General features: G+C 48.3%; 1 protein-coding gene across 3 annotated transcripts in view; it reads left to right on the forward strand.

The window, feature by feature from the left end:
- Window positions 1-14,843, forward strand: part of LOC118211897 (copine-5-like) — a 137,665-nt gene that overhangs the window by 112,740 nt on the left and 10,082 nt on the right. For all 3 annotated transcript variants that reach the window (XM_035389463.1, XM_035389465.1, XM_035389464.1), the window contains 5 exons: window positions 437-490; window positions 3,095-3,156; window positions 10,195-10,241; window positions 11,478-11,659; window positions 12,787-12,914. In XM_035389463.1, coding sequence (XP_035245354.1) covers window positions 437-490; window positions 3,095-3,156; window positions 10,195-10,241; window positions 11,478-11,659; window positions 12,787-12,914 — 473 coding nt within the window. The remainder of the gene's footprint in view (window positions 1-436; window positions 491-3,094; window positions 3,157-10,194; window positions 10,242-11,477; window positions 11,660-12,786; window positions 12,915-14,843) is intronic.

Genomic DNA, 14,843 nt, shown 5'->3' on the forward strand with positions numbered 1-14,843 from the left:
TTAATGGCTACCATGACAACTTCAGACTCCGATAATAGAAATAAAAAACATGGTGTGTACTCTTATGACTGCATAAAAATAACACAAATAAACGCTGTACCCTGTCCTGACTTAATCCTCTGCCAGTGTAATGATTATGATTATGTTTTCAGAGAGAAAGAGAGAGAGAAAGAGGGGGAGGGAGAGGTGGTAGATTGTGTTATAGAAAATCTGGCAGTAGCCTTCATAGCTATTATTTATAACTCATAACTTTGACAGGATTGTGGACGTTGCCAGTTAATCTCCCATTTCCCCAGAATCCACTGATCCTTTCCTTGGGTAATTTTGCATCAGATAAAGGACTTGGGAGACACAGTGGAGATAATCTAATTTCTCTGCGATGCTCATAAATGGGATTTATCTCCAGTTGCACTTTTCCTGTATTTTCTGCTTCCAGGTGGTGAATCCCAAAAAGAAAATTAAGAAAAAGAAGTATGTTAATTCTGGAACGGTGAGTGTGTGACCATTGAACATCCCAAACATCCCCCTACACCACCACCCCCCCCCCCCGCCCCAAACCAAAATAACATATTTTATTTTCTTACCGTGTTGATTAATGTGGTGCTCTGGACTAATTTATGCGCAATGCTAGGCAGTGTGCTTTCTGCTGAAGAGAATGTTTACAGTACTTCCAAATTCAGACATCATGCTTATCGGCCATATTCAGAACTCATTCTTATCACGATGACTAAAATAGAAATGTGCATTTATCTATGTCGGTTTGTCAGTGTAGTCCTTAAGATGAAAATGTGCTTACAGGTTTGTTTGGAAAATGAATGAATCTTTTTGTATGGCCCCTTCTGTGTATCTGTTGGCGATTTCGATGTCAGGATGAATCATGTTTACTTTGGGGCCTGAGTCTCTGTTGTGGCCCTTTCAGGAATCTACATCACTGTTTAGAGTTGTTTTAAATATTGGTTGAGTGATCTTTGTATGATATTAGTATCAGAATAGCATGTTCATATAAATATATATATATATATATATATATATAAATATATATTGTATATTTTATCACAAATGTTCAGAGGTTTGTCAGCAGAGAGGATATAAACTTTGAGCCTTCAATTAAGAAGGACAAACATTATTTGTTTGACTTCGCACGTCAAAAACAACCCTGTGGTTGGGGGAAATAGGATTAGTTTCAATACTGTGGTGCCAGGAAGGGAATTGGGGTGCTGCCCACCAGGGGGCAGCACTGGCTCTACAGACAGGTATGACTGCAGCTGTGGTTCATTGTAATCACATCAGCTGTGGCCCATTACCTAATTATGGGCTGTATGAGAGGCCTGGCTCCCAGGCCTACGTAGAAAGACAGACAGTGTTTGGGGGAAGCTGTAGAATGCGTGGTGTGGTGTGGTGGGTTGGTGTTAATTGTTGCTTGGTTTTTTTTTGGTTAATCCTTTGCCTTTCAGCTGTTTGTTGCCAGATTGGCCTTTTTCTTGATATATTTCTGTTGCGTTGGCGTTTTGGACCAATAAAAGGCGGTAATCGGAACATTTAGGGTTGTTTTGTTCCCGTTTGTTCTCCATGTGAGCAGTGGCCACCCCCAGCACTACTCACAGAACGCATATGAAATCAGGAAAATGGCAGCATGCAGTTCTGCTGAAAGACCCAGCTTATAGAGTTCCTGTACACCTTGCTCTGAACACGGTTGCTGAGGGAGATGGGTGTGGTTTATACAGGTGTATACAGATGAACCCTTGCTTCACGTGGTGTGGATGCTGAGGGAGATGGGTGTGGTTTATACAGGTGTATACAGGTGAAATTGCGCAGTGTGCTGAGGATGTTGAGGGGGATCAGCGACTCGTATTTATACAGGTGTATACAGGTGATACTATGCATCGCAGTGTGGTGTGGATGTTCAGGGGGAGCAGAGACTCATGATCATACAGGTGTATACAGGTGAACCCTTTCTTCACGCGGTGTGTTGTGGATGCTGAGGGAGATGGGTGTGGTTTATACAGGTGTATACAGGTGAACCCTTGCTTCACGCGGTGTGGTGTGGATGCTGAGGGAGATGGGTGTGGTTTATACAGGTGCATACAGGTGAACCCTTGCTTCACGCGGTGTGGTGTGGATGCTGAGGGAGATGGGTGTGGTTTATACAGGTGTATACAGGTGAACCCGTGCATCGCGCAGTGTGGTGTGGATGCTGAGGGAGATGAGTGTGGTTTATACTGGTGTATACAGGTGAACCCTTGCTTCACGCGGTGTGGTGTGGATGCTGAGGGAGATGGGTGTGGTTTATACAGGTGTATACAGGTGAACCCTTGCTTCACGCGGTGTGGTGTGTATGCTGAGGGAGATGAGTGTGGTTTATACAGGTGTATACAGGTGAACCCTTGCTTCACGCGGTGTGGTGTGTATGCTGAGGGAGATGAGTGTGGTTTATACAGGTGTATACGGGTGAACCCTTGCTTCACGTGGTGTGGATGCTGAGGGAGATGGGTGTGGTTCATACAGGTGTATACAGGTGAACCCGTGCTTCACGCGGTGTGGTGAGGATGCTGAGGGAGATGGGCGTGGTTATACAGGTATTCCAGGTGAAACTCTGTTTGGCGCGGTGTTTGGTGTTTGGTGTTTGGAATCCAGGAGCCGTTCTGAATGTCAGTCCAAAGACTCTGTGTTTTGTTTGGTTTCGTCTTGTTCGTGTCCTTCTCGCGGTACGGGCGCTCTTGGGCAACAATGTCGCACGATTGGCCTATCAATCTTGAGCACTGCCGTCAGCGCGATGGGCCAATCACACGTGTGATTGCCATACCAATGGGATGCCCTCGGTTGTGATTTACCCCCAGGGCAAGATAAAAAACCGGATCGGTCATTAAGATACCCTTCCCTCCTGAGGCAATTAGCAAAGGCGTGCTGTGACTTTTATGCGTGCGCTGTATGTCAGTTTTATTTTCTGACTCTCTCTCCCTCTCTCTTTTTCTTTCTTTCTCTCTCTGTCTCCTCTTTTCCCTTTATCATTCTCCCTCTCTCCCTTTATCTCTTCCGCCTCTCTCTGTCTTTCTCTCACCTTCTCCCTTCTTCCTCTCCCTACTTTTTTTTAAAGGTGACGCTGCTGTCCTTCTCGGTGGAGTCCGAATGCACCTTCCTGGATTACATCAAAGGAGGGTAAGCGGGGGGGGCGGGGTATTCTCGCGTGTCACATGACACAAACGGAGGACATGTATGTCTTCACGTACAGCACTGCTGCCAGCTGGCTCAGCTCAGCTTCCTAATCCCAGTCATTTTCTCCACTGTTGGATAATTATCTTATCAGGTGAACATCTTTCTCATCTTATGCGCAGTCTTTCTGGCTGAGTTACCATGGCGTCGTCGCTGTCGTCAGATTTCTGTCACATTTTCATGGAGATCAGCGGCTGATTTTGTGTTTGTTTCCTAATGAGGCCGTGGGCATGCGTATGATTGCCAAATGTGCAGAACTTTTCAAAGAAGGCGTTGCGAGATTAATCGCATCTGAAATACAACTCGGTGATCGTTGTTTCAGTTAGAGAACTTTTCACGCGCACGCACTAGACAGCTGTCGTGCATAATTGGTTAAGATGAAAGAGTTTCTGTGAGCAGATGTGATTTTCTATCCCTTGACAGATCTCATTATTCTTTGTTTGGCGTACAGGTGTGGGATTTAACTTCAGACACAGGCGTTTCAAATCACAAACAGTGGAAGAAATGTTCATGTAATGACAACATTCCATTTATTTGAGCCCTATGCAGCATTCATAACACCTTAATTAACATAGACTTAGAGCGACATAGCGAACAAACACCGCGATCACTTTCTGATGACTACGAATGCTTGTTTTAGCTTTAATTAAAGCCCATATAGATGTTATGGATGAAGGCCCGCTTCCAGTGAAGTGTTAGCAGATGTGTAAAGTGCATTGCATTATGGGGGCAGGAAGTTAATAATGTAATAAATAAAACCATTAGAGATGCATCCCATAATGGGCGGGATGCGATGCTCCCACACCATCTCCAGGTGGAGTGCTGTAAGCTGTGCCACCCAAGCCCTGTTAATGATGCAGGGGCAGAATGGAGATGGATGGGATTCAGCGCTAATGAAACGCGCTAGCCGTTGACCTCGCACTCATTAAGCTGATTGGCCGGGATGTAGCCTGATTGATAGTTGCTAGGGACCTATAAGGCGATCCTACCGCTCACTGAAGCAGGAAGCTATCCCGGGTGGACTACCCTGCCGGAACATATTCCTTGAGCTTTGGGGGGAGAGGGGGAGGGGAGGGGGGGGGGGCGCAGGGATACCGCACGCATGGCTCTGCTGATCCTCTGTCTTAATGAAGCTTTTTATTTTCTCTTCCAAAAGCACTCGCTAACGTTTCCACATGGAGCTCATAGCCAAGCAGTGGCGAGGGTTTGTTACAGCGCGTCGTCATGGTGCTCTGCAGCTTCTGGTGTTGGTGCACGAGATGTCTTCACAGCTGGGTCCCTGTTGCTCTCATGAAATAGTCATGGTGCTGGATGTCTCTTGGGGAATTAATATTTCCCAGTGATTCTTGGCCCAGTTAATTGTAAGACTGAGATACGGTTCTGCCGTGCAGGCATCCTGTGCAATGTTTTCCACCAATGGTTGATGAACTGATAGGGGCGGTGTGTTGTAAGAAACCTGGTATTAACTGGTCAGTAGTGTTTTATTGATTTTGTAAGCGTGCATTTGCAGGTTTGTACTTTCTCCATATTTGATAGGTAATGATAGAAACCATGATAGATAGACGCTGGGCATCGCCTGTGTCTGTGGCAGGATGCTGACGCTGGGCATCGCCTGTGTCTGTGGCAGGATGCTGACGCTGGGCATCGCCTGTGTCTGTGGCAGGATGTTGACGCTGGGCATCGCGGGGGCGGTGAGCTCGGCTGGCAGGATGTTGCCATGCTCTGGCCCGCCTTCACCAGGCCGTTGCCGGGAGACGGCTGCCAGTGGCTGCTGTGATTGACAGCGTGTGTGAACCAAACCAGCTGCCGAACCTGGGGGGCGGGGGGTCTGGGGTGGCGGGGGCATTAGTGCCACTGGGCTCTATTTTTGGATCCAGCATGTGGGTGTCGCGTTTTGATTCCTGGTGCATGGGAGGCCCTGCAGGCGGGTGGGGGCTGGTGGTGGGGGGGCGGGGGGGCGGGGGGGCGGGGGGAGCGTTGGCCGTTATAGTTGTGAAACCAGGTGTTCAGAAAGTCCCTGAACAATCATTACGCTGTTTTTCTGATTAAAAAAGGGGAAAAAAAGAAAGTGTAGCTGCTGTCTGCGTCAGTGACGGACCGCAGGAGAGTGCAGCTGCAGCTGAGCGGGTGAACATGCGTCAGAGGTCAGAGGTCAGAGGTCAGAGGGCGCTGCAGCGCCGCTGCCTCTCCCAGAAACCACAGTGCCGCGGGCGCGAATCGATCGCGCGGCGAGGTGCGTCGCGGTCGGGCCCGGGGGGAGCCGCGGCGTCTGGAGGCCCCGCGTCAGCACCGTGACCTCCGACCTTTGACCTGCCTTCTGGAACGCTCCGACCTTTTTCCGCCGTGGCCCCGGGCACGCTCAGTACGCGCTGACCTTTACCTGAGGGCTGTGTGCGCGCGCACCTGCCAGATCACCGCCGCCAGCGCAGTCCTGTCACAGCAGAGCCGCCATTCTGACGCCTCAGCCGCAGGGGGCGGGGTTAGCACGTCCGCTAAACCGCGTGAGAGGCTGCTGTGGGAGGTGACTGCGGAGGTTTCTGGGCTCCTCTCTCACAGAAAGGCTTTAGAGGCCCTCTGTTTGGCTTTACAGAACACTTATAAATCACCACCGTCAGGGTCTTCGCCCCTGCATGGAAATTCTAAATCTACACTTCCCCCGGGGTTCGCTGTGGAATATGATTATCATATTTTAAATACTGTGGTTACCTACCGAGAAAGTAACAAGTCTAGTAAACAACTCTGTAAGTAGTTAGTGCCAGCAAAAATGTTTGAGGGCGAACTGCCCCAAATATTAAATACCCCTCCTTATATTTTAATCTTTGAAAAATCACCGTAGTATGAGCGGAAAAATCCACTCTGATGTGTGCGTTTCCATGCCATGTGTTAAAAAACCCTTTAATGCACACCATCTCTGTGGATTATTCCTAACATAACACTTTACAACGAGATACTGTATGATTGCTGCAGTGAGGTGGTGGTTAGGGAAGAATTGCAGGTTTGCATCTACTCCAGCTCTGTAGTTTTCCCCTTAAGCAATGTGCCCAATCGGAATTGCTTCAATAAAAATCCACCTGCATAAACAGGAAATGTGTGGGGGAAGAAAACAGCCCACTGACATAATGGCGTACAATCAGCCTAAATCACAGTAAAGCTGCACAGATTCTCTGGATCGCTCCTGGACTGCAGGGGCGCTCGTAAAGGAGCTCTGGGTTCTTTATATTGAATCAACTTTAATTTTGAAGGTTCAAATGTGCTGGTAAGAATTACTGTGTTTATTATACCTCATAAAATATTATTCTCACCCCCGAGCCAGTCCCAGTCAGAAAGGCAATGAAAAAACAATACAACAAGTTTTATGATAGCCTGAATAGTAATTAAAATTATTCCTCTTTTTCCTGTCCAGGTGCATTATAATTGAGTTTGAAGTAAATTGCTTTTCATGAATTTTTAATAGGCCATTATTATTCAGGTTAGCAAGCGGAAGGAGTCGCATACTTTATCTGAACCTGAAAGGCTAATACTTCATTTATCACCTTTCCATTGCAGTGGGGATTACTGAATGTGTTTTTTTTATATATTCTTGTCCGAGCTGCCCCTGGCTTGCTTTCTTTAAAAACTGTTCTGCCAGTTTGAATGCAGTCCAGACAATTTAATAAATGTAAAAAATTATATAACGACTTTTAAAAGCAAAGCTCGTCTAAGTGACACAATGAATTGTAATTAACTGAAAGTCATACGTGTTTAAAATGGAGACACCCGGTTTGACTCAGCTTTCATTTTCTGCATTTTTCTGTGAGAGGAAGCTGGAGAGAGAGAGAGAGAGAGAGAGAGAGAGAGAGAGAAAGAGGGAGAGAGAGAGAGAGAGAGTGAGAGAGAAAGAGAGAAAGAGGGAGAGAGAGAGAGAGAGAGAGTCTCAGAAGGCAGTGCTTGTGATCTGATGTGTTTTAGCAGCGCTGGGTGAAGATTGTGTACAGACACAGTTTGGAGAAAATTCTCTGCCTCATTTCTGAAAGTAAAAGGCTTGTGTCTGTGGTGAGTGTAAGGATGGAGGTATTCAAAATGGCTGGTGCATCATGTGCGCGCGTGTGTGTGTGCATGCGTGCGTGTGCGCATGTGCGTGTGTGCATGTTGTCTGTGTGTGTGTGTGCGTACATGCATGCGTGTGTGTGTGCGGGCGTGTGTATGCGACTGTGTGTGTCTGTGCCCGCGCGCGCGTGTGCGAGCGTGTGTGTGTGTGCGCACATGCGTGCATGTAAAGAGAGCCACATGCCCACCATTAGGAATGTTTCTGATGATGACTGTATCTGTGTATCCGCTTAACAATCTGACGATCTCTGGAACTGCTTGATATTAAAACATTTCTCCATCTTTCTGCAAATTTTCTATAGATATACAAAAGCTGTGTCTCTGCTTACATAGTTTTGATGGGTGTAATTTAAACATATGGCCACATATGAATTGATGATGAACTTGTGTGCATGCACGTTAGGTTTGATGTGTATTGAAGGTAATTACATCAGTGGCAGCGGTTTTTAAAAAGCAATATACGGACATGTCCAGAGAGGGGGGCGAACTCCCTGCAGGAGAAATTAAGCAGAGAATGAAGCACTTTGCTGATTTAAACTATTCAGAAAAGTCGCCATTTGTTGCTGACCTTGCTATTCTTCTGTTTTCTTTACCACAAGACACAAAATGCTGTAATTATGGTGTGGCTATGAGATCTTTTATAACCGTAACAAAACAAGCAAACATTTGCATAAAACACACAAGGTTGTGAAAGGTCAGGAAATTATATTTCTGTATGATATTGCAGTGTTTCAGTAGTGAAGGTTTCTGGACTTTTTGTCCAGTACTTCCAGGGCCTATTCATAAGGAAAGTGCGATGGCTTCTGAGCAGAGGCAGATTGGTAAAATATGTGGGATGTTATCATGGAATCCATAAACAGTTTCATAGCATTTACAGGAAGTTTCTAATGTATTTAAAATTCATAAGATTAAACATGCCCACTCTCTTTCACATAAGCGCATGCACGCACACACACGTGCACACACACGCACACAACTCTGTAGCACACACACATATATACACACACGCACACATGAACACACGCACACACACACATACTCTCTAGCACACACACATACACACACACTCACTCTCTCACATACACACGCACACGCAGATTCACACACACACACACACACACACACACATAATCTCTAGCACACACACATATACACATACTCACTCTCACACACACACATACACAGTTTCAGACAGTCCTTGTAGGAATTAGATCCTGTTTGTTCCTCCATCTGAAGTTCGGAGCTCCCTGACCTTGGGAATCTGATGAATAAAACATGGCAGGAGGAGTCCCCCCCCCCCCAATCACAGTACTCACTGCTGTTTGCAGGTCCCACCCATCTGCACCTGGAGCATCTACACTGCAAACCACAGAAGCCCCACAGCGAGTTCAGCTGCACTAACTCTGCCATCTGCTCCGAAATCAAGATGCCATCACAGAACAATATGTTTTATGGATAATTATTTTACAAACAATAATCTGGTGGAGTTTCTCATAAGAGAAATAATCAGCAGAAGCACCGAGCTGAGGACTGGGCAGCTGAATCAGGGTTTTTCCCTGAAGTTCAGGGGTTTTCCCTGAAGTCCTGATGGTCTGAGGCCATGATCACTAAAGTCTAGTTTTGTGCTTCACTCACAAACCCACCGACATGTTCTAAGGTTCAAGAAGAGGGACATGCTAACCTACTGAATCCAGTTTAGTAAATGATATACTATATACATACTATGGTAAATACAGTCATCGACAAAATTTAAGGTAATTCAAGTACAATACTGGGGAAATACATGCTATTTAAATCATTCTCAATACCTAAATTAAAAATGAATTGAATATGAAACCATCATGAGTTCAAAACTCTTGTTATTATGAGTACTCTTGCTGCAGAAGACAGAGGCTGGTGATTGCTGGTAAAAAACCTCTCTGTGTTATGTTTTTTAGTTTCGAGCGCTCCTGAGGTATGAGCGCTCGGTTTCCCCGCGTGAGAAGCTAGCGAGAAGCTAGCGGATAACTCGCGGGAAGCTAGCAGATAACTCACGGGAAGCTAGCAGATAACTCACGGGACGTTCGCGGGAAGCTAGCGGATAACTCGCGGGAAGCTAGCGGATAACTCGCGGGACGCTAGCGGATAACTCGCGGGACGCTAGCGGATAACACGCGGGACGCTAGCGGATAACTCGCGGGACGCTCGCGGGAAGCTAGCGGATAACTCGCGGGAAGCTAGCAGGAAGCTAGCGGATAACTCGCGGGACGCTCGCAGGAAGCTAGCGGATAACTCACGGGACGCTAGCGGATAACTCGCGGGAAGCTAGCGGATAACTCGCGGGACGCTAGCGGATAACTCGCGGGAAGCTAGCGGACAGCGCTGAGGCGAAGCGGCTGTGCTGGGGCTCAGGTGGAGAGAAAAATCACATTTCAGAGGCTGCGCTGTTTGGGGGCGGGAGGGGGTACAGTCTACTGACCCCGCTGGTCATTCTGTAGACCCCCCTCCCCCCCTTCTTTCCGAGTGGGTCTTTATGGACTGAGGGGGCTAGCACAGTCTGGGGAAGTGAAGTGGGGGGAGCGGGGGGGTGAAAGCATCAGATTCGAAAAGCCGTGCAGCCCTCGAAATGAGAGGGCGCAGCGATTGAGAGAGAGCGAGAGAAAGAGAGAGGGGGGAGGGAGAGAGAGAGAGAGGGAGGGAAGGAGAGTGAGGGGGAGAGAGAGAGAGAGAGAGAGTTTATCGGAGCCTTTCAATCAGATGGGTAATGTGAGCTCAGCCTAATCGCACTGGGTGTTTATTCTAATGAGGCTGTGCAGCTGCAGCTGGGCCGATTCATTTCTCCACGGGGGAATTCCACCCCTATCAGTTGTTGATCTTTTTTTTTTTGTAACCATCTTCTTTCTCTTCCTCCCATTTCAGAACCCAGATCAATTTCACTGTGGCCATTGATTTCACTGCCTCCAATGGTAAGTGGTGTTTAAAAAACCCCTCTTTGCAGGCACGCGTACCTGAGCTCTGATGTCTTTGGGTGTGATGTCGTCTCCCGAACGCTTGCTGTGGTTTTGAATCCCGCTTAAACGCTTCGGCTCAGTGTGACTGGCAGATACTGCCATATACCGTTAACTGACAGATACCGCCAGTCCTGACAGATACCGCCAGTCCTGACAGATACCGCCAGTCCTGACAGATACCGCCAGTCCTGACAGGTACCGCCAGTCCTGACAGATACCGCCAACCCTGACAGATACCGCCAACCCTGACGTGAGCACAGGGCCAGGCGTGATGTCTGGTCCTTTCTTCCTCGTGAAAGAAGCGAGCTCTCCCCTCCCATGGAACTATTGTTGGACTCTGAGGCTCTAACGCGCTGCTGAGAATTCCCATGGCTTGAAAGGTGGCTCTTAAAGAGTAATTACCTCACTTATTATAGCTAATTTGCCCCCGTGTTAGAGATGTGGACAAGGACTAATTTGGTTAGCAAACAGGTAATTAGTAATCCCGCTCTCCAGATCCTGGGGGAGGCCTTGAATATGTGCCACGGGTTTCTGGGTCTGGCGAAAACGGGGCGTCCCTGATTGGCTTGGAGCGTTTCCCAGAGGGTCACACACTAACCTGGCTTACTCACCACCTGCCTCTGTGTGTGTGTGCGTGTATGTGTGCGTGCGTGTGTGAGAGTGTGTGAGTGTGTGTGTGCGTGTGTGTGCGTGTGTGAGAGTGTGCTAGTGTGTGTGTGTGTGCGTGTGTATGTGTGCGTGCGTGTGTGAGAGTGTGTGAGTGTGCGTGTGTGCGTGTGTGAGAGTGTGCTAGTGTGTGTGTGTGTGGGTGTGTGAGAGTGTGCTAGTGTGTGTGTGTGTGGGCGTGTGTGCGTGTGTACGTGTGTCTGTGCGTGTGTGTGCGTGTGTGTGTATGTGCGCGTGTGTGTGTGCGCATGTGTGCGTGTGTGTGTGCTAGTGTGTGTTTGGGGGTGTGTGTATGGGTGGGGGGGGTGTGTGTGTGTGTGTGTGTGTGTATGGGGGGGTGTATATATGTGTGCGTGTGTGGGGAGGGGGTGTATATGTGTGTGTGTGTGTGTGTGTGTGTTTGGGGGGGTGTATATGTGTGCGTGTGTGTGTGTATGTGTATATATGTGCGCGTGCGTGGGGAGGGGGTGTGTCCTCTCAGCTCTGACTCAGTCCTCTCTGCCCCCCCCCCCCCCCCCCCCCCAGGTAACCCCTCCCAGTCCACGTCTCTGCACTACATGAACCCGTACCAGATGAACGCGTACGCCATGGCCCTGAAGGCCGTGGGCGAGATCATCCAGGACTACGACAGCGACAAGATGTTCCCCGCCTTGGGTTTCGGTGCCAAGCTTCCTCCCGATGGCCGGGTGTCCCACGAGTTCCCCCTGGTGAGTCCCCAACCTGACCGGGGAGGTGCTCGTGTTGCTGGTCAGGTTTGTGTGGTGCACGCTTACATTTTTAAGATCTGGATTATAAAAATGAACAAATCCCTGAGGCGTTTGTTTTGACTTATACATCCTCATGGTGAAAACTGGGTTCTCCAAGCCTTCCGAAAATTATAATTTGTTCCCCTGAGCTGTTTTGAGTCGCATAAGTACATGCAGACGCTCAACAGGCTGATTTTTACGCGGCCTGGACTCTGTCCAGCAGTGTGAGTGAGGGCCTGTGTGTGTGTGTGTGTGTGTGTGTGTGTGTGTGTGTGAGTGAGGGCCTGTGTGTGTGTGTGTGTGTGTGTGAGTGAGTGAGGGGCTGTGTGTGTGTGTGTGTGTGTGTGTGTGTGTGAGTGAGGGCCTGTGTGTGTGTGTGTGTGTGTGTGTGTGTGTGAGAGGGCCTGTGTGTGTGTGTGTGTGTGTGAGTGAGTGAGGGCCTGTGTGTGTGTGTGTGAGTGGGAGGGGTAGAAGGGGGAGAGGTGGGTGTTACTTGACAACCATAACATTACATTACAGGCATTCAGCAGATGCTCTTACCCAGAGCGACTTACACGTCTTTCTCAGTTTTACATAGTCAATCCATATGTACGGCAGGATATTTTTCCTGAAGCAATTCAGGTAAAGCACTTCGCACGGGGGTCCTACCTGGGGATCGAACCTACAGCCTTTTGGTTACCAGCCCAGTTATGTACATTAATGTGAAGAGATGAAGACGTCAAATGAGACTGCTGATTGGATAACGGTGTCATTTTTGAGAGTTTGTTCTGGCAACAGGAAATGAACCTTGGTACCATGAATAGCTGCCATGTTAGCAGCCCATTATAAGGTTGATTTAGAGAACTACTATCATTTTTAATTCCTCATTCAGCAGCTAGAGATATTGTTGAGCTATTGTTTAGTAGAATCAGGTGTGCCAAATTAGGGTTGAAATGAAAACCTAGAGGATGGTAGATCTCTAGAGGCTTGGTTACCACTGCTTTCGAATGTGGGACACAGAATAAATTAAATTCTTGAATCTGTGTCTTGATGTCTGTGAGTCATGAGAGCTTGGGGGGGGGGGTTGGGTTTCTTCTTCTGTTTCTCAGAACGGCAACATGGAGAACCCGTACTGCAACGGGATCGAGGGCATTTTGGAGGCGTACCATCAGAGCCTGAAGAAGGTCCAGCTGTACGGCCCCACCAACTTCGCCCCTGTAGTCAACCACGTGGCCAGGTGTGTCCCTCCCCCCCCCAGGTGTCAAGAAACCCCCTCTCCTACTCAACCTCCCCCCGCCCCCCCCCAGGTGTGAACCATCCCCCTCTCCTACTCAACCCCCCCCCTCCGCCCCCCCTAGCGTGAAGCATCCCCCTCCCCTACTCAACCTCCCCTCCCCCCCCCGCATCCCCAGACAGAAACAGAAGAGACAGAGGACTCAGGCGATCGATTATCTCCCCGACTGCAGGGTCCCCTCCTCTCCCCCTTTTTTATTTTTCAATTACGACACAATTTCCTACATGCCATCTGCGTTCACTGGCACTGTCAGACACACACACACACAAACACACGCATGCACACACACACACAAACACACACGCACATCCAAACTCAGCAAGCGCTGCATGTGGGTGGCCATCAAAATCAATTTTAGAAGGAGAGCTGGGGGGGGGGGGGGGTGGGTGTTAGGATCCTTTTTCATCATGCGAACCGTAACACATCATTTAATGCCTTTTGCCCTGTCATTGCAGATGCCCTCTACATAGACCTGAATTGGACTTACTAAATTTTAATGTGTTAGGTCAGCGTGACCCTGAAGCAAAAAGTGATATCACACACACATGCCAGCCCATACACACACACACACACACACACACTCTCTCACACACACATACACACACACACACACACACACACACTCACGCAAGCACACACAGAGAAACACACAAACGCACATCACAGACAATCACATACAGTGTACACATGGATACGTGTTCCAGGAGTCCGTCATAGCCGAGTGTCCTTACAGACGAAAGCAGATTATTCAGAGTTACTCCGACTGAAAAGAAGAAATCTTTGTCTGTAATGAAAGGAGCAGATACATTGTGAAAGAGAGAAAACAATGGAGGATAAATGATGGGCACATTATGACCATGCTTCATATCCGGCCTTGTCTAATCTTCCACGCCAACATTCCCTTTTATTGATGTGAATGAGGATTAAGGCTTTTGTCTTTTATGAATATGGACTGATATGAACATGTTATGATTTACATTTTTTAGAATGTTTCTGACATCACTGTTTAACATTCAGTAGAGAGGATGTGGGGGGGGGGGGGGGGGGGGGCGTACAGTTTGTGAGGAGTTAATACGACCACCACAGTGAGAATCTGTGCTGTGTGTGTGTGTGTGTGTTTGCCCACAGTGAGAATCTGTGCTGTGTGTGTGTGTGTGTGTTTGCCCACAGTGAGAATCTGTGCTGTGTGTGTGTGTGTTTGCCCACAGTGAGAATCTGTGCTATGTGTGTGTGTGTGTGTGTGTGTGTGTGTTTGCCCACAGTGAGAATCTGTGCTGTGTGTGTGTGGGTGTGTGTGTGTGTGTTTGCCCACAGTGAGAATCTGTGCTATGTGTGTGTGTGTGTGTGTGTGTGTGTGTGCATGGTGTGTGTTTGTGTGTGTGTTTGCCCACAGTGAGAATCTGTGCTGTGTGTGTATGTAGGGGGATGGGGGGGCGTACAGTTTGTGAGGAGTTAATACGACCACCACAGTGAGAATCTGTGCTGTGTGTGTGTGTGTGTGTGTTTGCCCACAGTGAGAATCTGTGCTGTGTGTGTGTGGGTGTGTGTGTGTGTGTTTGCCCACAGTGAGAATCTGTGCTATGTGTGTGTGTGTGTGTGTGTGTGTGTGTGTTTGCCCACAGTGAGAATCTGTGCTGTATGTGTGTGGGTGTGTGTGTGTGTGTTTGCCCACAGTGAGAATCTGTGCTATGTGTGTGTGTGTGTGTGTGTGTGTGTGTGTGTGTGTTTGCCCACAGTGAGAATCTGTGCTATGTGTGTGTGTGTGTGTTTGTGTGTGTGCATGGTGTGTGTGTGTGTGTGTGTGTGTGTGTGTGTGTGTTTGCCCACAGTGAGAATCTGTGCTATGTGCGTTTGTGTGTGTGTGTGTGTGTG

Source organism: Anguilla anguilla, chromosome 13 (genome assembly GCF_013347855.1).
Source record: "Anguilla anguilla isolate fAngAng1 chromosome 13, fAngAng1.pri, whole genome shotgun sequence".
Taxonomy (NCBI): domain Eukaryota; kingdom Metazoa; phylum Chordata; class Actinopteri; order Anguilliformes; family Anguillidae; genus Anguilla; species Anguilla anguilla.